Raw genomic sequence first — 11393 nt, forward strand, 5'->3', positions numbered from 1 at the left:
AACATAACCGTCCAGAGTAGTGATGCTAGTCGGGCGGGCGTGGGCTGCGAACGGTTGAAAAGCATGCACTTGTTTTTACTAGCGTTTAAGAGCAGTTGGAGACCACGGAAGGAGTGTTGCATGGCATTGAAGGTCATTTGGAGGTTAATAATAAACCGTTTTCCTTTTTGTTAGGAAGCTCACCCCTGTTGTGGATAGTTTGACTTTGGTGGGGCAAGGCAACAGTCTTGATGGAATGAAATGTGAAAGGATGGAATGAAATAAGGAAGGATGAATGAAAGGATGGATTGATGAACGGATGTGTACAATAGGTGGTTCTCTGTCACAGGCTTGGGTCGTGTCCGTGTCTCTCTTCACTCTCAGGTTGGGGGTCGTGTCCGTGTCTCTCTGCACTCTCAGGTAAGGGGTACCGTTCTGTTGTTCCAGGGCTGGTTTAAGTTTTCTCGAAGACCTGTTTGCACACAGCTCCACATGCTCTCAGCTCCTGCAGAGAGAACAGATTTTTTAGAAATCCTTTTAATTATTGATTTGTTCGTGTAGGAAGCGAAAAATAACCCCCTTATCACCATTAATTGAGGTAAACAGCTGTGAAAATGTATTTATCAAAAAAAATGTAAATCGATCTCCTCTATGGAGAATAACCATAGTCAAAGCACTTGTACTTGCAGTTATATTTCTAACCACCAGAGGCCACTGTTGTTCAGTGTTCCGGGGATTAGTGACTCCAGTGAGCCACTCTGCTGATGAATAATTTCATGGCCAATGATTGCGAACATCTGTTAGAATCACTTTGACTAAATAATATGGCAGTCAGATGCCTTTTACCACAGGATGTTGGTGGAACCTTAATTGGGGAGGACGGGCATGTGGTAATGGCTAGTGCGGAATAAATGGAAAGATATCAACAACATCATATACTTGGTTTCCATGGTTCCCATGTGTTCGATGCAATTCCATTCGCTCTGTTCCAGCCATTATTATGAACCGTTCTCCCCTCAGCAGCTTCCACTGCCTTTTACTCAGCTTTGACGACAATAATCATATAGCAATGAAAATCCACAACGACAAGGTAGTCATACGGTGGTCATTGTAGAGGTCAGTGTCGTTTTTTACTCTCTGCTATTTATCTAAAGCCACATCTATATACATGTTTTAAATCACCTGATCTGAGATTTGTTGTGACAAAAAGTAAAATCAGGAACTGAGGAAGTAGACTTGCATTCAAATGACATCTCTTACCAAATAAAGCCTATCTCCCTCCACCCAATGGGTCCAGCCTCGGCCCTCCTTCTCTCCCTTCTGAACACACACCAGCTTGTCCCCCTCCCATGAGATAGTGGTCTACGGGAAGAAAGGAGAGACACCATTATGCATTCTACTGTCAGTTAGGAGCATGACCCACACATCAACACACACATAGCATCCACAACCATATGTAGAACCATATGTAGAACAACTTACAGGGAGAACATACACTGTGTACAAAACATTAGAAACATCTGCTCTTTCCATGACAGACTGACCAGGTGAAATCTATGATCCCTTAAACCTGTTGGTTTTTTCACGCTCAACAGTTTCCCGTGTGTATCAAGAATGGTCCCCCACCCAAAAGACATCCAGTCAATTTGGAACAACTGTGGGAAACATTGGAGTCAACATGGGCCAGCATCGCTTTCGACACCTTGTAGAATCTATGCCCAACGAATTGAGGCTGTTCTGTGGGCAGAAGAGGGTGGAACTCAATATTAGGAAGGTGTTCCTAATGTTTTGTACATTCAGTGTATACAGACAGAAACATGCAACCACACTTCTCAGCAGAGTAAAATAACTTTTCATATATTGTTCAGAGTACAGGAGCAAATAATATGCCAAAGGACTTGAATGAGATCAGAATGTGAGGAAAGGCTGACATCTTTCTTTGTATTTATATTTATTATGGATCCCCATTAGCTGTTGCACTCTTCCTGCGGTCCAGCAAAATTAAGGCAGTTTGTACAATTTTAAAACATTACAATACATTCACAACACACTGTGTGCCCTCAGGACCCTAATCCACCACTACCACAGATCTACAGTACTAAATCCATGTGTATGTATAGTGCGTATGTTATCGTATGTGTGTGTGTATGCATGTGTCTGTGCCAACGTTTGTATTGCTTCCCAGTCCCCGCTGTTCCATAAGGTGTTTTTTTAATCTGTTTTTTAAATCTAATTTTACTGCTTAAGTCAGTTACTTGATGTGGAATAGAGTTCCATGTAGTCATGGCTATATGTAGTACCGTGTGCCTCCCATAGTCTGTTCTGGACTTGGGGACTGTGAAGAGACCTCTTGTGGCATGTCTTGTGGGGTATGCATGGTGTCCGAGCTGTGTACCAGTAGTTTAGACAGACAGCTCGGTGCATTCAAAATGTCAATACTGCGCCATCCATCATTCCTTCAATTCTTACCTGTTTCCCAGTCCCTGACCCAGTCCCTGACATATTATTAATATTAGCTCTCTGTGTACATCCAAGGGCCAGCTGTGCTGCCATGTTCTGAGCCAATTGCAATTTTCCTAAGTCCTTTTTTGTGGCACCTGATCACACTACTGAACAGTAGTCAAGGTGCGACAAAACTAGGGCCTGTAGGACCTGCCTTGTTGATAGTGTTGTTAAGAAGGCAGAGCATCGATTTATTATAGACAGACTTCTCCACATCTTAGCTACTACTTTATCAATATGTTTTGACCATGACAGTTTACAATCTAGTGTTACTCCAAGCAGTTTAGTCATCTCAACTTGCTCAATTTCCACAAGATTTATTCCAAGATTTAGTTGAGGTTTAGGGTTTAGTGAGTGTTTTGTTCCAAATACAATGCTTTTAGTTTTAGAAGTATTTAGGGCTAACTTATTCCTTGCCACCCACTCTGAAACTAACTGCAGCTCTTTGTTGAGTGTTGCAGTCATTTCAGTCGCTGTAGTAGATGACGTGTGTAGTATTGAGTCATCTGCATACATAGAAACTCTGGCTTTACTCAAAGTCAGTGGCATGTCATTAGTAAAAACTGAAAAAAGCAAGGGGCCTAAACAGCTAGCCTGGGGAATTCCTGATTCTAACTGGATTATATTTGATCGGCTCCCATTAAAGAACACCCTCTGTGTTCTGTTAGATAAGTAACTCTTTATCCACATTATAGCAGGGGGTGTAAAGCCATAACACATACGTTTTTCCAGCAGCAGACTATGATCAATAAAGTCAAAAGCTGCACTGGAGTCTAACAAGATAGCCCCCACAATCATTTTATCATCAATTTCTCTCAGCCAATCAGTCATTTGTGTAAGTGCTGTGCTTGTTGAGTGTCCCTCCTGATTAGCATGCTGAAATTCTGTTGTCAATTTGTTTACTGTAAAATAGCATTGTATCTGGTCAAACACAATTTTTTCCAGAAGTTTACTAAGGGTTGGGAACAGGCTGATTGGTCGGCTATTTGAGCCAGTAAAGGGGGCTTTACTATTCGTGGGTAGCGGAATGACTTTATCTTCCTCCAGGCCTGAGGGCACACGCTCTCTAGTAGGCTTAAATTGAAGATGTGGCAAATAGAAGTGGCAATATTGTCTGCTATTATCCTCAGTAATTTTCCATCTACAGTCGTGGCCAAAAGTTTTGAGAATGACACATATGAATTTTCACAAAGACTGCTGCCTCAGTTTGTATGATGGCATATACTCCAGAATGTTATGAAGAGTGATCAGATGAATTGCAAAGTCCCTCTTTGCCATGCCAATGAACTGAATCCCCCAAAAACATTTTCACTGCATTTCAGCCCTGCCACAAAAGGACCAGCTGACATCATGCCAGTGATTCTCTCGTTAACACAGGTGTGAGTGTTGACGAGGACAAGGCTGGAGATCACTCTGTCATGCTGATTGAGTTCGAATAACAGACTGGAAGCTTCAAAAGGAGGGTGGTGCTTGGAATCATTGTTCTTCCTCTGTCAAACATGATTACCTGCAAGGAAACACATGCCGTCATCATTGCTTTGCACAAAAAGGGCTTCACAGGCAAGGATATTGTTGCCAGTAAGATTGCACCTAAATCAACCATTTATCGGATCATCAAGAATTTCAAGGAGAGCGGTTCAATTGTTGTGAAGAAGGCTTCAGGGCACCCAAGAAAGTCCAGCAAGCGCCAGGACCGTCTCCTAAAGTTGATTCAGCTGCGGGATCGGGGCACCACCAGTACAGAGCTTGCTCACTAATGGCAGCAGGTGGGTGTGAGTGCATCTGCACGCACAGTGAGGTGAAGACTTTTGGAGGATGACCTGGTGTCTAGAAGGGCAGCAAAGAAGCCACTTATCTTCAGGAAAAACATCAGGGACAGACTGATATTCTGCAAAAGGTACAGGGATTGGACTGCTGAGGACTGGGGTAAAGTCATTTTCTCTGATGAATCCCCTTTCCGATTGTTTGGGGCATCCGGAAAAAAAACTTGTCTGGAGAAGACGAGGTGAACGCTACCATCATTCCTGTGTCATGCCAACAGTAAAGCATCCTGAGACCATTCATGTGTGGGGTTGCTTCTCAGCCAAGGGAGTGGGCTCACTCACAATTTTGCCTAAGAACACAGCCATGAATAAAGAATGGTACCAACACATCCTCCGAGAGCAACTTCTCCCAACCATCCAGGAACAGTTTGGTGACAAACAATGCCTTTTCCAGCATGATGGAGCACCTTGCCATGAGGCAAAAGTGATAACTAAGTGGCTCGGGGAACAAAACATCAATATTTTGGGTCCATGGCCAGGAAACTCCCCAGACCTTAATCCCATTGAGAACTTGTGGTCAATCCTCAAGAGGCGGGTGGACAAACAAAAACCCACAAATTCTGATAAACTCCAAGCATTGATTATGCAAGAATGGGCTGCCATCCGTCAGGATGTGGCCCAGAAGTTAACTGACAGCATGCCAGGGCGGATTGCAGAGGTCTTGAAAAAGAAGGGTCAACACTGCAAATATTGACTCTTTGCACCAACTTCATATAATTGTCCATAAAAGCCTTTGACACTTATGAAATGCTTGTAATTATACTTCAGTATTCCATAGTAACATCTGACAAAAATACCTAAAGACACTGAAGCAGCAATCTTTGTGAAAATTTATATTTGTGTCATTCTCTAAACTTTTGGCCACGACTGTAGAGTATCAGACCTACAGTGGCTTGCAAAAGTATTCACCCGCCTTGGCATTTTTCCTATTTTGTTGCCTTACAACCTGGAATTAAAATGTATTTTTTGGGGGGGTTGTATCATTTGATTTACACAATATGCCTACCACTTTGAAGATGCTAAATATTTCTTATTGTGAAACAGACAAGAAATGACACAAAAAACGGAAAACTTGAGCGTGCATAACTATTCACCCCCCCAAAGTCAATTCTCTGTAGAGCCACCTTTTGCAGCAATTCCAGCTGCAAGTCTCTTGGGGTATGTCTCTATAAGTTTGGCACATCTAGCCACTGGGATTTTTGCCCATTCTTCTAGGCAAAACTGCTCTAGCTCCTTCAAGTTGGATGGGTTCCACTGGTGTACAGCAATCTTTAAGTCATATCACAGAGTAACGTTTGTCGTCGGAAGGAGACCAAGGTGCAGCGTGGTAGGCGTACATTCTTCTTTATTTTAAATGTACACCAAAAAACAATAAACAATACAGCGACCGAACAGCTTCGTCGTGCAAACTACATGCACTCAAAACAAAGACAAGATCCCACACTGAAGGAGGGAAAAAGGGCTGCCTAAGTATGATTCCCAATCAGAGACAATGAAAGACAGCTGCCTCTGATTGGGAACCACACTCGGCCAAACACAAAGAAATAGAGAACATAGAATGCCCACCCCAAATCAGGGCGTGACAGTACCCCCCCCAAAGGTGCGGACTCCCGGCCGCAAACCTGAACCTATAGGGGAGGGTCCGGGTGGGCATCTAATCTCGGTGGCGACTCCGCTGATCACTCTGCTTCTGTGGAACCGGACCATGGATCGTCGCTGGAGGCTCCGGACTGCAGATCGTCGCCGGAGGCTTTGGACTGGGAACCCCCGCTGGAGGCTCCGGACTGCAGATCGTCGCCGGAGGCTCTGGACTGGGAACCCCCGCTGGAGGCTCTGGACTGCGGATCGTCGCTGGAGGCTCTGGACTGGGGACAGTCGCTGGAGGCTTCGTACGTGGAGCCGGAACAGGTCTCACCGGACTGAGGAGACATACTGGCAGCCTAGTGAGTGGAGTGAGTGTGGAGAGCTGGCACGGGACGCACTAGGCTATGACGGCGCACTGGAGGCATAGTGTGTAGAGCCGGCGCAGGATATGCTGAGCCGTGGAGGAGCTCTGGAGCGCAGAGCTGGCACAACACGTCCTGGCTGAATCCCCCCTGTAGCATGGCAAGTGCGGGGAGCTGGAACAGGCCGCACTGGGCTGTGCTGGCGAACTGGGGATACCATGCGTAGAGCTGGCGCAGGATATCCTGGGCCGAAGAGACGCACCGGAGGCCATGAGCGTTGAGCCGGCACAAACCGTCCTGGCTGAATGCCCACTCTAGCACGGCAACTGCGGGGAGATTGCACAGAGCGCTCCGGGCTGTGGCTGCTCAATGGGGACACCGTGCGCATCACCGTATAACACGGTGCCTGACCAGTCACACGCTCCCCACGGTAAGCACGGGGAGTTGGCTCAGGTCTGAACCTTGACTCCACCAATCTCCCTGTGTTCCCCCCCCAAAAAAGAATTTGGGGGGCTGCCTCTCGTGCTTGCTACGTTGAGCTAACTCCTCGTAATGTCGCCGTTCCGCTTTCGCTGCCTCTATCTCCTCCCTCGGACAGCGATACTCCCCAGCCCTTGTCCAGGGTCCTGCTCCATCCAGGATTTCCATTCCAAGATATTTAAATGTTTCCCCTTAAACCACTCAAGTGTTGCTTTATCAGTATAATTAGGGTCATTGTCCTGCTGGAAGGTGAATCTCAGTCCCAGTCTCAAATCTCTGGAAGACTGAAACAGGTTTCCCTCAAGAATTTCCCTATATTTAGCGGAATCCATCATTCCTTCAATTCTGACCAGTTTCCCAGTCCCTGCTGATGAAAAACATCCTCATAGCATGATGCTGCCACCACCATGCTTCACTGTGGGGATAGTATTCTTGGGGTGATGAGAGGTGTTGGGTTTGCGCCAGACATAGCGTTTTCCTTGATGGCCAAAAAGCTACATTCTTGTCTAATCTGACCAGAGTACCTTTTTCCATATGTTTGGGGAGTTTCCCATATGCCATTTGGCGAACACCAAACATATTTACTTATTTTTTTCTTTAAGCAATGGCTTTTGTTTTATGGCCCATCTTCCGTAAAGCCCAGCTCTGTGGAGTGTACGGCTTAAAGTGGTCCTATTGACAGATACTCCAATCTCTGCTGTGGAGCTTTGCAGCTCCTTCAGGGTTATCTTTGGTCTCTTTGTTGCCTCTCTGATTAATGCCCTCCTTGCTCTTGTCCATGAGTTTTGGTGGGCGGCCCTCTCTTGGCAGGTTTGTTGTGGTGCCATATTCTTTCAAATTTTTTATAATGGATTTAGTGGTGCTCTGTGGGATGTTCAAAGTTTTGGATATTTTTTTGTAACCCAACCCTGATATGTATTCTCCACAACTTTGTCCCTAACCTGTTTGGAGAGCTCCTTGGTCTTCATGGTGCCGCTTGCTTGGTGGTGCCCCTTGCTTAGTGGTGTTGCAGACTCTGGGGCCTTTCGGAACAGGTGTATGTATACTGAGATCATGTGACACTTAAATAAAGTCCACCTGTGTGCAATCTAACTAATTATGTGAATTCTGAAGGTAATTGATTGCACCAGATCTTATTTAGCAGCTTCATAGCAAAGGGGGTGAATACATATGCACGCACCACTTTCCTGTCATTTATTTTTAGAATTTTTTAAATAAGTAATTTTTTTCATTTCACTATTTTGTGTATGTCCATTACATGAAATCCAAATAAAAATCAATTTAAATTACAGGTTGTAATGCAACAAAATAGGAAAAATGCCAAGCGGGATGAATACTTTTGCAAGGCACTGTATATGGGACTCAGAGAGGGAGAGTAGTCAACCATTTTGATATGACCACTTTACCCATCAGCATTTTCAAAACACTACACCAAGCCAGTTCGTATTCATACCAACAGGAGCATTCTAGTGCAAATGCAAATGAATTACTTAAAAATCATACAATGTGATTTTCTAGATTTTTGTTTCAGATTCCGTCTCTCACAGTTGAAGTGGTACCTATGATAAAAATTACAGACCTCTACATGCTTTGTAAGTAGGAAAACCTGCAAAATCGGCAGTGTATCAAATACTTGTTCTCCCCACTGTATATACACACACAATACTGACCAGATATTATACACACCAGCTCTTTCATGACATAAACAAGTCAGGAGTTAATTGTAAATAGTCATAAAGGTATAGTAAAGTCTTTATCAATTGGACTCACAAATCGTAAGGTACAACATTATATAGTTGGCTCATTGGTCAATAACAGATTACGCTATTTCATTCCCTGATGGTACTCGCAGCGCCACACAAGGGGTTGGCTTATGGGCTTGAAAAGTAATCAGTCTATATCGGCTTACAAGGGCAGATCTTTTTTGGGGAGAAAAATATGCAGATCCTGATCAGTTCAGAGAATAAATGTAATCAGAGGAAAAATGTAATCGTACAAGTTTGTCTCTGAGCTACTAACTAACCTTCTCGCCTTGCTCTTGTCCTCTATTGCCTGATTTTATTAGGCCGACCCAAACCTTACTGTGCTGGCTTGGATATTTTCTTTTCACATTGTCCTCTTCAGCAGTTCCAGCAACTATGATGAATACGTAACCTGGCCAGCTCAGTACAGCTTGGTTTAGCACTGCTCTGATCGGCTCAGTAGTGTGAAAAGCCCTTACAGTATGTGTTCTCAAGGACTCCAGTGTCTTCTCTAGCTTTGTTTCTGATTCCATCTACTGCTTCCCCCTTAGTCTCCTCTGTGGCTCAGTTGGTAGAACAATTGCGCTCGCACCTGTCAGGGTTGTGGCTTCAATTTCCAGGGCCACCCATACAGAAAATGTATGCATGCATGACTTTAAGTCGCTTTGGATAAAAGCATCTGCTAAATGGAATATATTATTATATTAACTCAAGGCCCCTTGTGTTCACAGTGGTACCTCAATCAATTATAAGGACACATAAGGACTGCCATCACACTAGAGCAGGGTTTTGGCAAAAACCAAAATGTGCACCCCTTGTGGTCCCCAGGACCGAGTTTGAAAAACGCTGCACTTGAGGGAATATGATTGATCAAATCACTACTGAAACATCAATATTTCTCCTTGTTCGGCGTCTCTCTCCAGTCTCCAGAAATACGTTTTTATAGCCGTTGATAGCCAAAAACTAGTCTACACTGAATGTGTGATGGAAATGTTTTCGTCAACTCACCATGCATTTTCTGTCATCCACCCCTGACAGATCCTCCTCAAACTCCTTGCCAACATGGAAATCCATGTTGTAGTTCTTAAAGGTACTGAGGGTCTTGATGACAACGTGGTCACCATCAACACTGATGTCTTTGTCGGGCTTCAACAAAGTGGCAATTTTCCTAATGGCAACATTTACATCTGTGTGATAGGTCCCCAAGGAAAGAAGAGAGAGAAAATAGATCAACACAAGAGGAGCAGGAAGGCTACGTTCATCTATAGCCTAATGTCACACTCATTCTCCCATAACCTGTTTCTGTAGCCTATAGGCTTTAACTGGATCCAACTCCCGGAAATCTTTTTTGGATACTTTGTAAATATGAGGCACTTTCGAAACCATTATTTTAAGTGACACAACAATTGTCAGTATCTACACCAGTGCTCCAATAAGAACACTTTCAAACTACTAAATGTTATAACCCTAAATATGTCTCTAAATATTTAGAATAGTAATGTTCGCTAGGTCTATAGTTGGAATATTGAACCCATGGCGCAGTGGTCCAGCAGGTATCCTTGCGCATCATCCATTTTGACTGAAGTTTGAATCCCCGTCATTAAGCGCAAACCATCCATAAAAGACTGTGGGACAACTCACCGAGGGCTTTCAAGTACTCTTCGAAGTTGTCATTAGAGATCATTTTCCAATACCCATTCAGGTCAACTGGCATATTGCTGTGTGTTTCTAGTGTCCTTACTCCCAGTGAAAAGGGTAAAGGAGATATATCGCTGTTTACTTGCACTCGAATGCCGGACCACTGTCCATACCTCCAATTTGAAACATAACCCCTTTAATCTGATTACTTACTAGTTTTCATTTTTTTCCTACAACATTTTGAGCCTCCCTCCACCGCTGATCCGCCGACTCACCCGCATGCATCCCTACGCAAGCCGCGCATTTGGAACAAGGGCACATAGTCAGTCTATCAATTAAACCTCGTCCCCAGCCCATGAGAGCAGGCTGGGAACGACATAATATATAAATTATACCACAGTATTGTTCAATACCCGTTTCTGATTGGCTAGAAGAGCATTCTAGAATGGACATTAAAACCAGATAACGGGACACCTTTCAATATGCGCCTACAGATGCAGACCGTACTTGCTACAAAGTTACAAAAAGCAAAACTAGCAACTAAACAAACTGAAATGGGATACATTGTAAACGCAGGAAAAACAACGAAAAAATAGCTAGCTAGGCATTGATTGGTTTTTGCAGACATATTGTTTTGGAGCATCTGGTGAACTAACCTGGTGAGTGATAAACATGAATTTCTCTGGTCCCTACTGTTGCAGTCATGACGCAAGAGGCGCTCTGCTGTCAAATCCTCCCACATGTTTCTAGTTTGACCAGCTGTTTTCAGCAACTGTTTTTTTAAAATTCGGCAGATTTGCTAGCAACAAACTATTTAGCTAGTTAACTAGCCTAGTGTTTGATATGCAATGCGATCCCCAGTCTCGAGTGGCCTGAGGATAAGGGAAACTTTTCTAGCTCTTCCAGGCAAAATCGGGCACTATCAGCGCATTGTTATGGATTTATTCAAATGAACGTCAATAGAAAACAGATACTTGTTGTTATTCTGGCGGCAGAGGTCGTGACTATGTTAGCCGTAGCTAGCTGGCTATCTAGCAAGCAAGGGTTAAGGGACAGGTCGCAATTTACTGGGGGAAGGGGTGGTCCAAAATAGGGGAGGGTTGTCAAACTTCATTTTTTGCTTTGGGGAGGGTTGTGTGTTTTTTTTTATTGGGCACATGGGAGGGTAGTGCATTTTTTCCCTGGTTAACATTAGCTCTTTTGCAGGTTTTACAATATAATTTCCATCCTAGCTACATTTCCTCAGCTGCTTGCATGCGCCTCCCCTATATCAAGGTGTTTTG

General features: G+C 44.0%; 1 protein-coding gene across 1 annotated transcript; it reads right to left on the reverse strand.

The window, feature by feature from the left end:
• Nucleotides 1-288: 288 nt before the first annotated feature.
• On the reverse strand, nucleotides 289-10186 carry LOC120020471 (retinol-binding protein 1-like). Its single transcript, XM_038964169.1, has 4 exons — nucleotides 10114-10186; nucleotides 9481-9659; nucleotides 1240-1341; nucleotides 289-484 (listed from the first exon to the last, which is right to left on the reverse strand). The coding sequence occupies exons 1-4, from the start codon at nucleotides 10184-10186 to the stop codon at nucleotides 434-436; spliced, it is 405 nt and encodes a 134-aa protein (XP_038820097.1). The 3' UTR covers nucleotides 289-433.
• Nucleotides 10187-11393: the final 1207 nt, after the last annotated feature.

This window comes from Salvelinus namaycush, chromosome 25 (assembly GCF_016432855.1).
Source record: "Salvelinus namaycush isolate Seneca chromosome 25, SaNama_1.0, whole genome shotgun sequence".
In the NCBI taxonomy this organism is placed as follows: domain Eukaryota; kingdom Metazoa; phylum Chordata; class Actinopteri; order Salmoniformes; family Salmonidae; genus Salvelinus; species Salvelinus namaycush.

Bases quoted from the DNA above. Each gene is read 5' to 3' on its own strand.
- LOC120020471 (XM_038964169.1), bottom strand. From the start codon at position 10,186: ATGCCAGTTGACCTGAATGGGTATTGGAAAATGATCTCTAATGACAAC. The intron at 1,342-9,480 runs GTGAGTTGACGA...TTCTTCCCGTAG, and splicing joins TGGATGACAGAAAATGCATG to ACCACTATCTCATGGGAGGG. The intron at 485-1,239 runs GTAAGAGATGTC...TTCTCTCTGCAG, and splicing joins AGGGAGATAGGCTTTATTTG to GAGCTGAGAGCATGTGGAGC.